Source organism: Squalius cephalus (assembly GCF_949319135.1).
Source record: "Squalius cephalus genome assembly, chromosome: 16".
NCBI classification, from domain to species: Eukaryota; Metazoa; Chordata; class Actinopteri; order Cypriniformes; family Leuciscidae; genus Squalius; species Squalius cephalus.
The window spans coordinates 28405737-28426782 of record NC_137137.1 but is presented as its reverse complement, the minus strand read 5'-3'; the positions used below and the strand labels follow the sequence as shown (position 1 = coordinate 28426782).

At 35.0% G+C, this 21046-nt stretch overlaps 1 protein-coding gene across 8 annotated transcripts in view; it reads left to right on the top strand.

The window, feature by feature from the left end:
• The window catches only part of acot7 (acyl-CoA thioesterase 7), a 250939-nt gene that overhangs the window by 198030 nt on the left and 31863 nt on the right, over positions 1-21046 (top strand). For all 8 annotated transcript variants that reach the window (XM_079896419.1, XM_079896418.1, XM_079896423.1 and 5 more), the window contains one exon: positions 15292-15476. In XM_079896419.1, the coding sequence (XP_079752545.1) occupies positions 15292-15476 (185 nt within the window). The remainder of the gene's footprint in view (positions 1-15291; positions 15477-21046) is intronic.

Sequence of the window (21046 nt, the reverse complement as noted above, 5' to 3'; positions counted from 1 at the left end):
AACTGAAATCTGTGCGGATTATCAACAATACGATACATTTATGACATAAAGGTCTCTGCGGCAAAAGTGAAAGTACCAGTGGCCAACGGGTGAAATGTTTCTCTTTGCACAGCAAAGCACCCGTTTCAATAAAAGGATATATTAAAGTTTATAAAGCCTACTTTTACATTTTCATTGCTGTTTTAAAATGAATTTCGCCATCACCTTAAACAAGCTGTTCTGCTTGAATCCCAGTGCAGGAGCTGTAACTGTTAGGTTACCACAGAAACGTAAGCGTTTGGTTGATTACTGTGGTGACTCGTGACACTCGCGAACAGCACTGAACACACACGTCTTCATTTTTTTTATCGTTTGTTGGTAAAGGGTGAGAGACCTTGCGAGCCACACGAGCCATAGGTTCCCAACCACTGGTGTACACACGAAAACGAACTGCCGTGAGACTGGGCTGGTCTGACAGGGTGGGGGGCGTGGCATCACGATGGTGGCTCTCCCTAGTCGGCACAACCCTAGTCTACCACCTTAGTTTGTGCTCAGTTTAAAGGGCCCCTATTATGGATTTTTGAAAATGACCTTTCATGTAGTGTGTAACATAGCTCTAAGTGAATGAAAACATCCTTCAAAGTTTTAAATCTGAAAGTGCACCTTATATAAAGTTATTGTCTTTCAAAAGTAAGAGTCGGCTCTTAGTCAATGAAATGAATTGTTTTTCAAACGAGTCATAAGCCGTTTTGTCGTGATGTCAAGACGAAACATTAGCATATTGCCCGCCCACTTATTGCGCGCGCAGACACCAGGGGAAACTTGAACCTCAAACCTGCAGCTGATTCCTGTGGATACTGGACAGCATCATGTCGAGAAGATGGCGCTGTGCTCTATAATGTGAAGGTAAAGCCAGTTTTTTTTTCACTGCCCAAGGACGAGCATGTGAAGAATCAGTGGTTAAAGTTCATCTTTACCACAATATCACAGCAGTATAATCCTAAACTTTTGCTGTGTTCCCTTTGTTTTACTGATGACTTCTTCTCAAATCTCGGAGTTCAATGCTGGATTCACAAACCGCTTGCTCTTGAAAGATGGTGCTCAAAATACTTAGCTTTGAGTTTTATATTGTGTAGGTCTCCTGCTAACTGGCTAACTCACATTATTACTGTCTAACTGAAATACTTCTGCTAATCAGCTGTGGGCCACTATTACCTAAAACTATGTCTATTGATGCAGATTGTCTGTCGTTCTCACTAGTTTGAGGAAAGATTAAGCATGGAGCAAGATTTGTTTTACCAATGTTTATGTTGTCATTCACGCTAGAGCTCGGCTAATGTATTGCATAACTTACATGGACAGTTATTGATACAGTTTCCACGTGTTCACCGCAATATATTAGAAAAATACTCTGTAAATAAAATAGTACAAGTAAAACTAGATGGTAAAGTTCGTAGACAAACTTTAAGTTGGCTTGAAAAAGCCTAGCCAGAAAGTTTGAAAAAGTTTTAAACTGTTCTAGCATGGTTTAACATGATTTACCATGTTTCTAGTAAAGAAATATTAGGAAGAAAGAAATAGAGATTAGTAAGAAAGAAAGAAAGAAAGAAAGAAAGAAAGAAAGAAAGATTGGTTAGAAAGAAAGTTTAGTTAGAAAGAAAGAAAGAAATATTAGTTTGAAAAAAGAAAAATATTAGTTTGAAAAAAGAAAGAAATTTTAGTTTGAAAAAAGAAATTTTAGTTTAGTTAGAAAGAAAGGAAGATAGAAAGAAAGATTAATTAGAAAGAAAGAAAGATAGATAGATAGATAGATAGATAGATAGATAGATAGATAGATTGGTTAAAAAGAAAGAAAGTTTAGTTATAAAGAAAGAAAGAAAGATTAGATTGAAAAAAGAAAGAAAGATTAGTTAGTTAGAAAGAAAGATTAGTTTGAAAAAAAGAATGAAAGAAAGATTAGTTAGAAAGAAAGATTAGGTAGTTAGAAAGAAAGATTAGTTTGAAAAAAGAATGAAAGAAAGATTAGTTAAAAAAATAATGAAAAAGATTAGTTAGAAAAAAGAAAGATTAGTCAGAAAGAAAAAAAACAGTTTGTAAAAAAGAAAGAAAGATTAGTTAGAAAGAAAGGAAGATGGAAATATTAGTTTAAAAAGAATAGTTAGAAAGAAATGATTAGTTAGAAAGAAAGAAATATTAGTTAAAAAGAAAGATTAGTTTGAAAAAAGAAAGAAAGATTAGTTAGAAAGAAAGAAATATTAGTTAAAAAAGAAAGAATAGTTAGAAAGAAAGATAGATAGATAGATTGGTTAGAAAGAAAGAAAGATTAGTTAAAAAGAAAAAAAAAGAAAGAAAGATTAGTTTGAAAAAGAATGAAAGAAAGAAAGATTAGTTTGAAAAAAAAGATTAGTTAGAAAGAAAGATTAGTTTGAAAAAAGAAAGAAAGAAAGAAAGATTAGTTAAAAAGAAAGAAAGATTAGTTTGTAAAAAAGAAAGATTAGTTAGAAAGAAAGAAAAAAGAAAGAAAGATATAAATGTCAGTTAAAAAATAAAGAATGGTTAGAAAGAAAAAGATAGATTGGTTAGAAAGAAAGAGATTGGTTAGAAAGAAAGAGAGAAAGATAAATTGGTTAGAAAGAAATAAATATTAGAAAGAAAGAAAGAAATATTAGTTAAAAAGAAAGAATAGTTAGAAAGAAAGAAAGAAAGAAAGATTGGTTAGAAAGAAAGATTGTTAGAAAGAAAGAAAGATTAGTTAAAAAGAAAAAAGAAAGAAAGATTAGTTAGTTAGAAAGAAAGATTAGTTTGAAACAGAATGAAAGAAAGATTAGTTTGAAGAAGAAAGATAGTTAGAAAGAAAGATTAGTTTGAAAGAAAGATTAGGTAGTTAGAAAGAAAGATTAGTTTGAAAAAGAATGAAAGAAAGATTAGTTAGAAAGAAAGATTAGGTAGTTAGAAAGATTAGTTTGAAAAAAGAATGAAAGAAAGATTAGTTAGACAAAAAGAATGAAAGAAAGATTAGTTAGAAAGAAAGATTAGTTTGAAAAAAGAAAGAAAGAAAGAAAGATTAGTTAAAAAGAAAGAAAGATTAGTTTGTAAAAAAGAAAGATTAGTTAGAAAGAAAGAAGAAAGAAAGATATAAATGTCAGTTAAAAAATAAAGAATAGTTAGAAAGAAAAAGATAGATTGGTTAGAAAGAAAGAGATTGGTTAGAAAGAAAGAGAGAAAGATAAATTGGTTAGAAAGAAAGAAATATTAGAAAGAAAGAAAGAAATATTAGTTAAAAAGAAAGAATAGTTAGAAAGAAAGAAAGAAAGAAAGATTGGTTAGAAAGAAAGATTGTTAGAAAGAAAGAAAGATTAGTTAAAAAGAAAGAAAGATTAGTTAGTTAGAAAGAAAGATTAGTTTGAAACAGAATGAAAGAAAGATTAGTTTGAAGAAGAAAGATAGTTTGAAAGAAAGATTAGGTAGTTAGAAAGAAAGATTAGGTAGTTAGAAAGAAAGATTAGTTTGAAAAAAGAATGAAAGAAAGATTAGTTAGAAAGAAAGATTAGGTAGTTAGAAAGAAAGATTAGTTTGAAAAAAGAATGAAAGAAAGATTAGTTAGAAAAAAAGAATGAAAGAAAGATTAGTTAGAAAGAAAGATTAGTTTGAAAAAAGAAAGATTAGTTAGAAAGAAAAAAAACAGTTTGTAAAAAAGAAAGAAAGATTAGTTAGAAAGAAAGAAAGAAAGATGGAAATATTAGTTTAAAAAGAATAGTTAGAAAGAAAAGATTAGTTAGAAAGAAAGAAAGATTAGTTAGAAAGAAAGATTAGTTTGAAAAAAGAAAGAAAGATTAGTTAGAAAGAAAGAAATATTATTTAAAAAAGAAAGAATAGTTAGAAAGAAAGAAAGATAGATAGGTTAGAAAGAAAGAAAGAAAGAAAGAAAGATTAGTTTGAAAAAGAATGAAAGAAAGATTAGTTTGAAAAAAGAATGAAAGAAAGATTAGTTAGTTAGAAAGAAAGAAAGATTAGTTTGAAAAAAAGATTAGTTAGAAAGAAAGATTAGTTTGTAAAAAAGAAAGATTAGTTAGAAAGAAAGAAAAAAGAAAGAAAGATATAAATGTCAGTTAAAAATAAAGAATAGTTAGAAAGAAAAAGATAGATTGGTTAGAAAGAAAGAAAGATTGGTTAGAAAGAAAGAGAGAAAGATAGATTGGTTAGAAAGAAAGAAATATTAGAAAGAAAGAAAGAAATATTAGTTAAAAAAGAAAGAATAGTTAGAAAGAAAGAAAGAAAGAAAGAAAGATTGGTTAGAAAGAAAGAAAGATTAGTTAAAAAGAAAAAAGAAAGATTAGTTAGAAAGAAAGATTAGTTTGAAACAGAATGAAAGAAAGATTAGTTTGAAGAAGAAAGATAGTTAGAAAGAAAGATTAGTTTGAAAAAAGAATGAAAGAAAGATTAGTTATAAAGAAAGAAAGAAAGAAAGAAATTGGTTAGAAAGAAAGAAAGATTAGTTAAAAGAAAAAAGAAATAAAGAATAGTTAGTTAGAAAGAAAGAAAGATTAGTTTGAAAAAAGAGTAGTTAGAAAGAAAAAAGAAAGATTAGTTAGAAAGAAATAAAGATTAGTTTGAAAAAAGAAAGAAAAAGATTAGTTAGAAAGAAAGATTAGTTAGAAAGAAAGAAAGAAAGAAAGAAAGATAGGTTAGAAAGAAAGACTAGTTAAAAAGAAAATAGAAAGAAAGATTAGTTAGAAAGAAAGATTAGTTTGAAAAAAATGAAAGAAAGATTAGTTTGAAGAAGAAAGTTAGTTAGAAAGAAAGATTAGTTTGAAGAAGAAATATAGTTAGTTAGTTAGTTAGTTAGTTAGTTAGAAAGAGATTAGTTTGAAAAAAATGAAAGAAAGATTAGTTAGAAAGAAAGAAAGATTAGTTAGTTAGAAAGAAAAAAGAAAGATTAGTTAGAAAGAAAGATTAGTTTGAAAAAAGAAAGAAAGAGAAAGATTAGTTAGAAAGAAAGAAAGATAGAAATATCAGTTAAAAAAGAAAGAATAGTTAGAAAGAAAGATTAGTTAGAAAGAAAGAAATAGATTGGTTAGAAAGATTGGTTAGAAAGAAAGAGAGAAAGATAAATTGGTTAGAAAGAAAGAAAAGTTAGAAAGAAATAAATAAAGATTAGTTAGTTAGAAAGAAAGATTAGTTTGAAAAAAAAGAAAGAGAAAGATTAGTTAGAAAGAAAGAAATTAGTTTGAAAAAAGAATGAAAGAAAGATTAGTTAGAAAGAAAGAAAGATTAGTAAGAAAGAAAGAATGAAAGAAAGATTAGTTTGAAAGAAAGATTAATTAGTTAGAAAGAAAGAAAGATTGGTTTGAAAAAGAAAGATTAGTTAGAAAGAAAGAAAGATTCGTTTGAAAAAAGAAAGAGATCGAAAGATTAGTTAGAAAGAAAGAAAAGTTGAAAAGAAAGTAAAGTAAAAAAAGAATAGTTAGAAAGAAACAAAGAAAGAAAAGTTAAAAAGAAAGTAAAGTAAAAAGAATAGTTAGAAAGAAAGAAAATTAAAAAAGAAAGAAAGAAAGAAAATTAAAAAAGAAAGAAAGAGAAGTTAAAAAGAAACAAAGAAAAGTAAAAAAAGAGAATAGTTAGAAAGGAAGAAAAGTAAAACAGAAAGAATATTTAGAAAGAAAGAAAGAAAGAAAGAAAGAGAAAGAAAGATAGATGGATTTATAGATAAGTTTGAAAGAAAGAGATTAGAAATACATAAAGATTAGTTTTAAAAAAATAAAGAAATAAAGAAAGATTAGTTAGAAATAAAGAAAGATTAGTTTGAAAAAAGAAAGAAAGAAAGAAAAGTAAAAAAGATAGAGTAGTTAGAAAGAAAGAAAGAAAGAAAGAAAGAAAGAAAGAAAGATGGATTAGTTAGAAAGAAAGAAAGAAAGATAGATTAGTTAGAAAGAAAGAAAGATATATTAGTTAGAAGAAAAGAAATATATATTAGTTAGAAGAAAAGAAAGATAGATTAGTTAGAAGAAAGATAGATAGATTTGTTAGAAGGAAAGAAAGATAGATTAGTTAGAAAGATAGATAGATTAGTAAGAAAGAAAGATAGATTAGTTAGAAAGAATAAAAAGAAAGATGGATTAGTTAAAGAAAGATAGATAGATTAGTTAGAAAGAAAGAAAGATAGATTAGTTAGAAAGAAAGATATATTAGTTAGAAGAAAAGAAAGATATATTAGATAGAAGGAAAGAAAGATAGATTAGTTAGAAAGAAAAAAATATATAGATTAGTTAGAAAGAAAGAAAGAAAGATCAGTTTGAAAAAGAAAGAAAGATTAGTTAGAAAGAAAGAAAGATTGATTAGTTAGAAAGAAAGAAAGATCAGTTTGAAAGAAAGAAAGATTAGTTAGAAAGAAAGATTAGTTAGAAAGAAAGAAAGGTTAAAAATAAAGAAAAGAAAGAAAAGTAAAAAAGAAAGAATAGTTAGAAATGAAGAAAAAAAGAAAGAATAGAGAAAAACAAAAGAAAGAAAGATGGATTAGTTAGAAAGAAATAAAGATGTATTAGTTAGAAAGAAAGAAAGAAAGAAAGAAAGAAAGAAAGAAAGAAAGATGGATTAGATAGATAGATAAAAAATAGTTTGAAGATAGTAGTTTAATGAGTCTAGTAGTAGTTGAGTCTCTAGGGCTTCAGTTTAGATTTGAGGTTTTGGGTTGTGCACTAATGGGCCACCGTAGCCTTGGCTCAATTAGAACAGTCTGCAATGTAAGTCTATGGGATTTTTATGGTATTTAATATTAATTTTTAAGAAAACTGAAACTCAAATCTGTCTGAAAAGTCTAGTCAAGTCATCTTCATTTATATAGCGCTTTTAACAATGTAGATTGCTTCAAAGCAGCTTTACAGAGATAAGCGTATAATTTAAGGTAACAGAGATTGTTTTGGCTTTATAGCAGAGTTAAGTTATTTCCATCTAAAGTTAGTTTTGATTGATTTGCTTCCGTCGCAACGATCATTTGTTATTAAATTAGGGGCCGCTAAGACGACACCATACCCTCTACACAGACTTTAAACGCGAACCTGTGAGAAACGCTGATGGCGTTCACATGCGTATTTAGAATGGGTTCTATAGTTATGTGCGTTTGAATATACGCAGGTTTGGAATTCCCTACAAGCCAAGCCTAAACAAAGTACTTGTCTTTCCTTATAAATGTTGATAAAGAATTTTATTTTATTTTGTTGCTTTGGGGTAGGAACGCGAAACAAATTTTCCCGACAACGCCTTATCTGTATAGTGGTAGTGGGATCCTCCATAGGGAGAGACTAGTTGGCACTTCAGCACTGCGTTGTCATCGGTCCAGGCGAAGGTCCTTCGTCAGATCTGGATACGGCCTGGATCCGGCAGGCTGCAGGAAAACCTCGGGATAAACACAGACACTAAAATTAGCGTAGATGCCATTCTTCTCATGATGTAACGAGTACATCAGGATTTTTGGGAAGTGTTCCCGGTTCCGGCTGACCTAATATATGCAGCCTAACATTAAATTATAGAAGTCTATAATGTATTATGTGAAAGCTAGGTCAAAGAGATGTGTCTTTAATCTGGCTTTGAACTGACAGTGTGTCTGCTTCCCGGACAATGGTAGGAAGACTGTTCCAGAGTTTTGGTGCTAAATAGGAAAAGGATCTACCGCCAGCAGTCGATTTTGATATTCTCGGTATTAGTAACTGGCCGGAATTTTGAGATCGCAATAGACGTGACGGACTATAATGCGTTAAGAGCTCGCTCAAGTACTGCGGAGCTAAACCATTTAGTGCTTTGTAAGTGATCAGCAATATTTTAAAATTTATGCGATGTTTAATAGGGAGCCAATGCAGTTTTGACAGAACTGGGCTAATATGGTCATACTTCCTGGTTCTGGTAAGAACTCGAGCTGCTGCGTTTTGGACCAGCTGTAGTTTGTTTATTAAGCGTGCAGGGCAACCACCCAGTAGGGCATTACAATAATCTAGCCTTGAGGTCATGAACGCATGAACTAATTGTTCCGCATTTGTCAATGAGAGCATATGGCGTAATTTAGATATATTTTTAAGATGGAAAAATGCAGTTTTACAGATACTAGACACGTGACTTTGAAATGAAAGATTGGTATCAAAGAGCACACCCAGGTTCCTAACCGACGACGAAGACTTAACAGAGCAGCCATCAAGTGTTAGACAGTATTCTAGGTTATTACGTGAGGAAGTTTTTTGTCCAATAATTAGAAACTCTGTTTTTTCAGAATTTAGAAGTAGGAAATTACGAGTCGTCCAATTTTTTATATCCGCTATGCATTCCGTTAATTTTGTGAATTGATAAGTTTCGTTAGGTTTTGAAGAAATATAGAGCTGAGTATCATTGGCATAACAGTGAAAGCTAATGCCATGTTTCCTAATGATATCTCCTAATGGTAGCATGTACAGAGTGAACAGCAGCGGTCCTTGTACTAAGCCTTGTGGTACGCCATACTGAACTTGTGATCGATGAGACATCTCATCATTTATTGCTACAAACTGATAACGGTCAGATAAGTATGATTTAAACCATGCTAGTGCATTTCCCGTAATGCCAACATAATGTTCTAATCTATTTAAAAGAACGTTGTGGTCAATGGTGTCAAATGCAGCACTAAGATCGAGTAACACTAATAGCGAGACACAACCACGATCGGATGATAAGAGCAAATCATTTGTGACTCTAACGAGAGCTGTCTCAGTACTATGGTACGGTCTAAATCCGGACTGGAAATCCTCGCAGATATCATTTCTTTCAAGAAAGGAACACAGTTGTGAGGATACTGCCTTTTCTAATATCTTTGACAGAAAAGGTAGATTCGAGATCGGCCTGTAATTGACTAATTCTGTAGGATCAAGTTGCGTTTTTTTAACAAGCGGTTTAATCATAGCCAGCTTAAAGGTTTTTGGTACGTATCCTAGAGACAAAGATGAATTAATGATATTAAGAAGAGGATCTAGGACCTCTGGAAGCATCTCTTTCAGTAGCTTAGTTGGTATAGGGTCTAACATACATGTTGTAGATTTAGATGATTTAACGAGTTTAGTAAATTCTTCCTCTCCTATAGCAACGAATGAATCAAATTTTTCCTCAGGGAGACTACAATGCACTGCCTGATGCGATACTGTAGTAGACGGTTGCATAGTTATAATTTTGTCCCTGATATTATCAATCTTATAAGTGAAGAAATTCATAAAATCATTACTGCTGTGTTGCTTGGAAACTTCGGTGCTTGAAGCTTTATTTTTCATTAGTTTAGCCACCGTTTCAAATAAATACCTAGGATTATGTTTATTTTCTTCTAATAGGGTTGAAAAATAAGCAGATCTAGCAGCTTTTAAAGCCTCTCTGTAAGCAATCGAGCTCTCCTTCCATGAAATGCGAAATACCTCTAGTTTTGTTTTCTTCCAGTTGCGCTCCATTTTTCTGGCTGCTCTCTTAAGGGCCCGAGTGTGCTCGTTGTACCACGGCGTTGGACTATTTTCTTTAATCTTCTTTAAGCGCAACGGAGCAACTGTGTCTAAAGTGCTGGAAAAGAGAGAGTTAAAAGTTTCTGTTGCAATATCTAGTTCTTCTAAGCTATCCGGGATGCTAAGATGATGAAACTGATCAGGAAGATTATTAATAAAGCAATCTTTAGTGGCAGAAGATATAGCACACCAAGTCAAAACAGTATGAAGGTATGACCCGAGTTTGGTGGTCGTAGCTTTAACGGTCTAGGAGGAGATGCAGTCTAAAATTTGGCTCAGAATAATAATAATAATAATAATAATAATAAGTTTAAGTACAATATCAGTAAGTTGGCTTTTCCAAGCCAACTTAATAATTAGTTGATGGACATGCACTTGATAATGCTGATGCTGAGGAATTACAGTTGCAACATCTCATGTACCTCAAACTGAGTGACGTTAGTGTATCACTTAGAAACGTATCTCCTTGCGATGGAGGTTCGGGTTGAATAACTTGTTCTTCCAATGAATCTTTCATCATCAGACTCGTGCTCGCAGTGATATGGTAAAAACAACGTCATTGTTTGTTACTGTGTTTAGTTTACAGTGTAGGAAGCCTCAGGACCAGAACACACAGAGCTGACGTTGTTATGGCAATAGGCGTTTTTGTTTTCGACGCGCTGTACACGGTAAACCAATCACAACAGACTGAGCTGTCTGGCCAATCAGAGCAGAGTAGCTTGTGGAAAGGAGGGATTTAGAGAGATTGATTCATTTGACGAGTCGTTTGAGAATCATTGAAAATCTGGTGATGTGCAAATGTATATTATGATATGATATATTATGATATAGCATAATAGGGGCCCTTTAAGAAATGGCATCCAGTAAACATTGCAAGCTGTGTGTTCCGCCATGCCCTTACAAGGGATGATAAATACGATTTATGTGTCATCTGCTTGGTATCGGAGCATGCTAGATCGTCTCTCAAGGGAGCTGATTTCCCTTATTGTGAACGCTTTGAGGAAGCTATGTTCCCTCTGGCTATTTTTTCATGAACTATGTGAGTCAGGCATCTGCACCCCATGGTTATTTGACTATTGTGGGGTTTAGAGAGTTAGGGTGTGCAGCGATGCCACATGCCGATGTCCAGGGGGATCTCCTCCCACACCTGGATCAGGGCATCAGTCTGTCGTGCTACTTGGTGGCTTCGGATTCTCCGATACATAATGTCCTAGAGGTTCTCAATTGGATTTAGGTCTGGGAAACGTGAGGGCCAGTTAATGGCATCAATTCCTTCGTCATCTAAAACCTGTCTACACACTCTAGCCACATTATCATTCACTAGGAGTAACCCAGGCCCCACTGCACCAGCATAAGGTCTGACATAAGGTTCTTCTAGAAACAAACTTTGTTGTATTATTTTCATGTTATCAATGTGAAGCTGCTTTGATACAATCTGTATTGTAAAAAGCGATATATTAATAAAGGTGACTTGACTTGACAATGGCTCTGAGAATTTCATCCCGGTACCTAAAAGCAGTAAGGGAACCATTGGATAGCACGCAGAGGTCTAAGCGACCCTCCAACGATATTCCTCCCCAGATCATTACTGACCCACCACCAAACCGGTCATGCTGGATGATTTTGCATGCAGCATAACGTTCCCCAAGGCATCTCCAGACTCTTTCACGTCACATTCATATGTGCCCAGTGCCAATTCTGGTGTTCTCTGGCAAATGCCAATCGAACTGCACAGTGCTGAGCTGTGAGACCAGCTCCCACTAGAGGACGTCGGGTCCTCATACCACCCTCATGAAGTCTGTTTCTGACAGTTTGGTCAGAAACATGCATACCAGTTACCTGCTTGAGGTCATTTTGTAGGGATCTGGCAGTGCTCCTCCTGTTCCTCCTCGCACAAAGGAGCAGATACCGGTCCTGCTGCTGGATTGTTGCCCTTCTACATCCCTGTCCAGCTCTCCTCGCGTAACTGCCTGTCTCCTGTATCTCCTCCATGCTCTTTTGTGCTCTCCCAAAATTGTGCTGGGAGACACACTAAACCTCCTTGCAATGTCACGTATGGATGTGCCATACTGGAGGAACAGGACTGCCTCTGCAACCTAATTGATTTGCAGGTACTGCCTTATGCTACAGACAGTGACAAGGACCCTAGCAAAACACAAAACTAAAGACAAAACTTTCAAGAAGAACAATTGTCTATGGCCACCACCTGCTAAATAAATTCCCTTTTTTGGGGGTTGTCTTGCTATTCCCTCTCCAATGCACCTGTTGTCACTTTCATTTGCACCAAAGCAAGTGAAACTGATTCACAATCAATTGTGCTATCTGGAAATATACCTAGCGAATTCTATAGGCCTACTGTTCGTTTGTCCTAAGTGACCAGATGAATTGAATGGAAAGACAGTAAAGGAATGACAGAACAAAATAATATATCTGCCCCCAGGCTCCGTTTCCATGGAAATAGAGATTATACATGGAAATGGACCTAACAATTTCAACCATTCTCTCTTGCTCAGCTTTGCTTTAAATTACAAGTTACCATGAAGGCTTATTAAAAGTGCAACATCCACTTTTCTACACTGTACCTAGCAAATCAGGGTTCCGAGTTCTTATTAAGCCATTCTGCACCTACACAGGGCTCCATTAAATGTGTAAAGGTTAATTTAAGCTTTTTCCCCCCAGAATCATTAAGGGAATGTGGTGTATAAGGCATAATGAGGTCTGTCCATTCTTGGGCTATGTTTAACAGAGAGGACAAGTGAAATGAAAAAATATAAGGGAGCAAGTTATGCTCTGAAAAAATCTTGACAGATAAGATCAGAGGCGTCAGATAAAGCTGGAGGGGGAAGCAGGTGGTTACCCCCAACCACATACATAAAGAAACAACCTTCTGCAAATTCATACAGCCTTATTAATTCTCTCATTCTCCATGCCGACTAGAATCTTTTCATCTGTATTATGTGTTAGCTATGAGCTTTACATAAAGTTACAATTAAAGTGTATACACTGCACAGTGCATTATGGCAGTGGTTGCCAGAGCTCATTCTGATATGTTCAGACAGAACGGACAATAATTCTAAATGTAAATAATAAAATTCAACAAAAATGTTTTGGTGTATACAGGTGCAAATTATCTGTCATATGGACAGGTTGAATGACATGCCCTCATTCTCAAAAACCATGATCAAAACTATTCAAGTTTGGAAACTTGGAAAATAGGAAAATATGTCCCAGTCTACATTAATAGAGGTTGACCAATAAATCAGGAAATTTTGGGCCTGTGCAGACCATGTAATGTTAACCAAATTACAGGCATTGAAAGGCCTGTATATGGTTGAAAATGAGAAGAAATATTATGCACAATTTATATATCCAACTTTTTTTTAAAATGCAACATAAAGCAGTTTGTACCAAGGAATTGTGTAATGTCTACGCCACTAGCAGCACCAAATATGTTTGCAAAAATCATTACTATTTTCATACAGGTTTCCCAAACACTCTTATCATCCACAGATACTACCTACAATGCTAAAATATGTTGTGCCGTGGTTCATGCAGCTCAACTGATATAGAACACAGAGTACTGATCAAATGTATATTGTATGCTGTAACTAGAATACACTGTGAGTCGTTTTTCATAAAAAGCATCGACCAAATAAATGAAAATGTACAGGTAGTGTTGTCAATATTACCGACTTGGAGTCGGTACTGAAATAATAAAAATGTGACAAATTTGTTTAAGAATGTTTAAGAATCTGTTCAACAGCGCTCAAAATGCTAGAGGGAAATGCTGGTATCGTCACATTTTTTTTAAATTACAGTACCGACTTGACAACAATATTTACAGGTGATGAAAACGAAAATCTACAGCTATCGCAAAAATTCCAAAAGGTCTCTCAAATCATTGTGACCAGAATTATTTTACTATGTTGTCTTTTCAGAAATGGAAAGCCTTCTGCTACTCTAATATTTTATGATACCAAATAGGGGTTTGCCATTATTTGGACAAACTGGTTAACAGCTTACGCTATTGGTTAATTTCTTCGGTGACATATCAGACCACTAACAAAAAAACAAAAAAAATAGCAATGTTTTGATAGTGCCACAGTGTTTGCCCTCTTCAAGACGTCAACTTACAAATGGCATTTTTTGTAGTTGACTCCACATTGAACACAATTACACACACTGATTTTCACCACCCCACTGTTTATGTAATCCTTAATTTATTATAATAAGAAAATTGTTACATTGAAATCAATAAACTACATTTTTATAGAATTATTATATAGTTATTAGATTAGTGTGTACATATATTTTAGTATAGTACATATACACTCACCTAAAGGATTATTAGGAACACCATACTAATACTGTGTTTGACCCCCTTTCGCCTTCAGAACTGCCTTAATTCTACGTGGCATTGATTCAACAAGGTGCTGAAAGCATTCTTTAGAAATGTTGGCCCATATTGATAGGATAGCATCTTGCAGTTGATGGAGATTTGTGGGATGCACATCCAGGGCATGAAGCTCCCGTTCCACCACATCCCAAAGATGCTCTATTGGGTTGAGATCTGGTGACTGTAGGGGCCATTTTAGTACAGTGAACTCATTGTCATGTTCAAGAAACCAATTTGAAATGATTCGAGCTTTGTGACATGGTGCATTATCCTGCTGGAAGTAGCCATCAGAGGATGGGTACATGGTGGTCATAAAGGGATGGACTTGGTCAGAAACAATGCTCAGGTAGGCCGTGGCATTTAAACGATGCCCAATTGGCAGTAAGGGGCCTAAAGTGTGCCAAGAAAACATCCCCCACACCATTACACCACCACCACCAGCCTGCACAGTGGTAACAAGGCATGATGGATCCATGTTCTCATTCTGTTTAGGGCAATTCCACGCAAAAATGTCACATCCATAACGCCAGCTAAATACCATGGCATTGTGTTGGTGTTATGGATGTGACAGTTTTGCGCGGAATTGCCCTTTACGCCAAATTCTGACTCTACCATCTGAATGTCTCAACAGAAATCGAGACTCATCAGACCAGGCAACATTTTTCCAGTCTTCAACTGTCCAATTTTGGTGAGCTTGTGCAAATTGTAGCCTTTTTTTCCTATTTGTAGTGGAGATGAGTGGTACCCGGTGGGGTCTTCTGCTGTTGTAGCCCATCCGCCTCAAGGTTGTGCGTGGTGTGGCTTCACAAATGCTTTGCTGCATACCTCGGTTGTAACGAGTGGTTATTTCAGTCAAAGTTGCTCTTCTATCAGCTTGAATCAGTCGGCCCATTCTCCTCTGACCTCTAGCATCAACAAGGCATTTTCACCCACAGGACTGCCGCATACTGGATGTTTTTCCCTTTTCACACCATTCTTTGTAAACCCTAGAAATGGTTGTGCGTGAAAATCCCAGTAACTGAGCAGACTGTGAAATACTCAGACCGGCCCGTCTGGCACCAACAACCATGCCACGCTCAAAATTGCTTAAATCACCTTTCTTTCCCATTCTGACATTCAGTTTGGAGTTCAGGAGATTGTCTTGACCAGGACCTCACCCCTAAATGCATTGAAGCAACTGCCATGTGATTGGTTGATTAGATAATTGCATTAATGAGAAATTGAACAGGTGTTCCTAATAATCCTTTAGGTGAGTGTACTTTCCTGCATGCTGTAACACTTAGTATTCCCTTGAAGATTTCAACATCAGCAGACTGTTTAATTCTGTAGACACATACAGTACTTTTGTCTTAGAATGAATATGCTATCATATAATGATGAATTGATTTAAAACCTGACATTATGTGACCCCTGCAGGCTGTGTCATTACTGTTTCCGGGCGAATGACCTTCACCAGTAATAAGTCAATGGAGATTGAGGTTTTTGTTGATGCTGACTATCTGGTGGAGGCTGAGAAGGGAAAATATAGGGCTGTCACAGCCTTTTTCACCTATATCTCACTGGACAAAGACAACAAGCCCCTTCCTGTGCCACCACTGAAGGTGAGTAATTCAGAGCTCATGTACAATAGGCGTAGTTAATAGTGAGAATTGGACCTAATCTAAAGTGTGATTGACATTATTAATCCAAATTTATATTTAAAATGTCTTTTGAGCAAGAAAAAGACTGCTGATGGAAATTGAAAGTAAAGTTGATCGCAGTGCAGTGTGGAATATAGCACAGTGTTCTCCACTGTATGCCAGTGCACATTTTGCCAAATATATTTTTATTATTAGTTGATCAGTTTTCTATTCATACAAAAATTGTGCATAGTATACACAAAAATAGACAAATCTGCAGTTATATGTCACTGATGAAGAGTTAATCTCAAAAATATTTTGCTCTTTGCACATTACAGCACTTTTTTGCCTTGTTCATTGTGTGCGAATCCTTTTGTCTACTTTAAAAATATATATATATATTTGGGGGGTCCGGGGGGAAAAAAAGGTTGTTGATTGTGGCCTGTGGAATGTTGGTCCACTCCTATTCAAAGGCTGTGCGAAGTTGCTTGATGTTGCTTGACCTGGAACACGCTGTCATATACGCCGATCCAGAGCATCCCAGACATGCTCAATGGGTGACATGTCCGGTGAGTATGCTGGCCATGCAAGAACTGGGATGTTTTCAGCTTCCAGGAATTGTGTACAGATCCTTGTAACATGGGTCCATGCATTATCATGCTGCAACATGAGGTGATGGTCATGGATGAATGGCACAAAAAATAAGGTGAATAACCTGTGGTAGATCTTTTAAAGGGGTCATAGAATGAGAATTTAAATGTTCAAAAATTCTTAACTTTGACAGTTAAGAGTTTGTTAAAAATACCCTGTAAGTTTCAAAACTCAAAACTTTCTTGTTATTCCAAAAACGGCTTTTATTGAATCTCTGTGAGGTTTAGAATCCAGTATTTCTGTGATTCTTTTGTCTTTTATGAATTTAATAAAGAACTCCATCTCGTATTCTGTCCAAACACACCATGCCTTCTAAGTCAGGTGACTGTAAATGTGCAAAAACTGTTTCCATTGCAGTTTTGCGAAATATTCCTTTTTTGAATTGCCTGAAAAACCAGCTCATATGAGCGTAAAACATTTTTTTGCGATAAACGGGAGATTCTGCCAGAGGTGTAATTTCATATGCGATCGACAGACTGTCTGTCATCTGCTCAATGCTCATCACTGCAACCTTTCATGTGATGGGAATAGATCATTATGATCAATACTTTTCACGATTCCTTAATCTCGATAGCTGTTACAGTAAAAACGTTGTAAAAGTTTTAGAGTTAGTTCCACATGTAATACTAGCTATTTCATATGCAAACATGTCAGCCAATCACAGCAGTGGGCGTTTACACTGAAGTCTCTCAGCAGACACGCCCCTTAAAACAGAGCGTTCAAATTAGAGGCTAAAATCAGGCTTGGAAAAATGCCTTTTATTTATAAATTATGACAATTTTTATGTTAAAATCAAACTAACATTATAAGGGCACCCAAGGAAACATAAAATAATAAAATAATCCAGTCTATGACCCCTTTAAGTTTACCTGGGTCGTCTCCAGTCGACACTTAATAATATTTATGCTCTAGCACTGCGTCTACAGTCGACAACTGGCATCGAGTCGGTTGACATCTCAACCTTTTTGAACACTATCACTCGGGAATGAGGTCTTTAGTACTCCTCTAACTTGGTGCGCAGCATAAACTAGACAGACTTCAGACACTGCCTTTGAATATGCTTTAATTGGCCAGGAGGATCTCAGACCAATTTCAGAGAGAATGCTACCAGCAAAAAGAGTATTTATAAAAGAGTTTTTATAGAATAGGAGCATGGTAAAGGTGACATGATTCATTACATCATATTTCTATTGGTTCTTCATATGTAGAATTCAGCAAACCCTTCTATTACTAGGTGAAAGCAAATCTGGATATCTTGATTACTTCACCTTAAGTCATGAGTTTATATATTTAGACAACTGTCTAGTTTCATTTCCTCTTTTGTTATATTCAGATATGATTCAGACACACACTGACTTTGGCCCAAGGTTTGTGGACATTTAGGTTTCAAAAGCATATAAATGTTAATCCTGCAAGGAAAAGAAATGTTTGTAATGATTAATTTAAAAATTCCATCACAACCCTTATTATGCATCAAACAAATAAAATAAATATTTGTTATTAACTATCATCAGCTATATTACCTCTACTGTAAAAAGTCTCTCTGGCATGGAGGCTTGGAACAAGCTGCATCTGTTATTGTCTTGCTGGACAAAGATTCTGAACATAGTGTCTGTTAATGTCTCTTTCCTCACAGACTGGAGGCTGAGAACGTGGTTGTATCTGTTTTTGCCTCACAAGCTGTAGACCTATCTCATGGAATCTGTTGTTGCCCTCTGGACAAACCGGAGTCGGTTTATCTGTTATGTCACCTTTGCAGAACCGAGACTCTGTTGCTGTATCTGTTGACTTGTATCTGTTGCTGCCTTCTCTGTAACGGGCCGCAGACTCAAAACAGTGCAACGTTTCTGTTTAGATCTCTCCCCTTACAGGATATACTTTTTTATTGTGACATTATTCATATTGCGATCATTCAATTAACATGTCAAAGTAAGCACAATATATTTTTCCCCCCTTTTCTTTTTTCCTTTCCTTTTCCCACCTTTCCACCCCAGTGAATAAAAAATAAAATAAAATCAAGAAAACATAAAAAAAAAAAAAATATATATATATATAAGTAATTAACAGAAGGAAACGTATACATACACACATACATACCCACGCTTCACGCACACATATATACATATACATACATAAGTAACCCAGACATACATCATATATACACCCATATATTCATACTGTATATACATACGTATTTGCGTACACATGCGTGCATACATACATCTCCATACATATTTACATACAGACATACAAATTTCCATATAGCTGTATCATATATCGCAGAGATTACATCCATGCCTCCTCTTACACAATCCAAATCCATACTTGTTTTTTGTCTTTCAATGCATTTGGTTAGCATATGCTAACCATCTCATCTTAAATAACTTAGTTTTGCCTCTCATCTTATGCGTTATCATTTCGTTTTCATACAGGTTTTCTACAGCCTCAATCCATTTATCCAACCTGGGTGGCTCAGTTTTTTTCCAACATCGAGTTATTTGTTTAATAGCAGTAACTCTCAACACCCAGAAGATATAATAATTTTCTTTGTTTAAGCCTTTCGGCTGTATGCCCAGCATGACTTGTAGTTGTTCGAAATTAATATTTTGACCACAGTGTAGCTGCCTGGTTTAAAAAAGGTTGGACTCTTCGACTGATGATTCTCACACACTTTATTTGAATGTCCGTCATCACATACGATCACCGTTGGACACCATTGACTCGTTGAGAATCAACGTAAAAGCTTGTACAAAAGAAAACAAAATACCAAAATGAATAAACCTTGAAATAAACATACATCAAAACCACATAATTAAAGATTAATGACTTAAACATGCCTAAACATTATACAAAACAACCAACAATTAATCTTAATACAAAGAAAATAAATCAAAACAAAACAAAAAGATAAAGATAACAGGAAGTCTACAACCGTACCTTGTTCTCCATTTAAACCAGGAGCTAAATCCTTTTAAACTCCTTGCAAACCGTAAACCTTTGACACCACAACCATGTACGTTTGGGTCTCGTTCCATACTGAAATGTTTGGACCATATGCGCATTATATCCGCTCACGCGGGCGAACGTCAAAATAAAAGACCTCTGTTACGTAACACAAATAAAACCCAATATCAGAAAATCAAATACCATACAAAAATAAACAAAAAAAATAATAATAATAATTAAATTTAAGGACTATATTATTTACATACTTTCAAAACAGACAATATAACAAAGTCATTAACACTCCCACCAAATTATGAGTGCAAATCTCACACCAAAATGTACAGGCACGAGTAATTTCCCTTTATCCCTTTTTTTTTTTTTTTTTTTACATTTTTTTTTGTTTTTATACTTTTTTCCTCCTTTTTTTTTTTTTTTTTTTTTTTTTTTACAATTTAACCTCAAACCAACATTAAAAATTCTAAACCATGAGTTAAGACATTAAAATGATACTCATTGACCTCTCAATGAGAAACTTTCGAATGAAGAACACTAATGTCCCTCCATTAGTAAAATTAATTTTTGCACTGGTCTTTCAACTATGGATGGTTTGTTAACACGCTTGCCTTTTGCATTAAGCTTTGGGTCACCTAGACAAATCTTGGCTCTTCTTACAAGCCCGTCGTCACTAGAAATAATTTCTATTATTCTGCCAAGCCTCCATTAGTTTCTAGGCATTTCCTCTTCTTTGACGATAACAAGATCATCAACTTGAAGATTTCTCTTAGACACATTCCACTTTTGTCGGGCAGCTATATTCACAAGATACTCTTTGCGCCAGCGACTCCAAAATTGTTCCGCCAAATACTGCACATGTCTCCATCTTTTCCGTGCAAATACATCCTCCCTAACGAAATTTCCTGGTGGAGGCAAAGCAGTAGTCGATTTTAACGTAAGCAGATGATTTGGAGTGATTGGTGCTAGACTTTGAGGATCAGTCAGGCAATCAACAGTGAGCGGCCTATTATTCACAATAGCCATTGCTTCATACAAAAAAGCTCGTAAGGAGGAGTCATTTAACCTTCCCGGATGAAGTGCAAGAGTAGCATTTAACACAGATCTGATTGTTCTAATTTGACGTTCCCACACGCCGCCAGCATGACTTGCATGCGGTGCATTCATGATAAAGTCGCACTGCTTCTCTGATAAGAAGATTTTCACTCTTTCCACATCCATTTCCTCAAGTGCATTCTTTAACTCATTTTTTGCTCCCACAAAGTTACTTCCTTGATCGGACCTTAACTGCTGCACAGTGCCTCTCATGGCAATAAAACAACGTAGAGCATTGATGAAAGAATCCGTTGTCATATCAGTGAGCATCTCAATGTGTACAGCACGGGAACTGAAACAAGTAAAGAGAAGACCATACCGTTTATGAACACTTCTGCCCTGCTGGATAAGAAACGGGCCAAAGCAATCCATGCCAGTATACGTAAACGGAGGCGATGGAACCACTCTCTCCATGGGGAAATCCGCCATTTTCTGTTCTTCTACTGGTCGCCTGTACTTTCTGCAAATTATACAACTCCTAATACAGGATGTCACAATCTTGTTGATTCCTGGTATCCAAAAGCCATTAGATCTTATCTCATTTACAGTAAATCCTTTGCCTTGGTGCGCAACTTTGTTGTGAAAGTGAGCAACAATCATTTCTGTGATCTGATGATTTCTTGGAATTATTATAGGATGTTTCACAGAATCTGGAAAGGTTGAGCGGCAAAGTCTACCTCCCACCCTGAGTAAACCATCTTTATCCATGAAAGGGTCAAGAGAGTACAATGCACTCCGAGATGAGATATTTCTTCCACTCTTAATCACTTTCAGATCATCCTTGTAGGAAGTATCTTGCAGACATTGGATTATGTGAAGTTCTGCCTTTTGACGCTCAAGCATAGTAC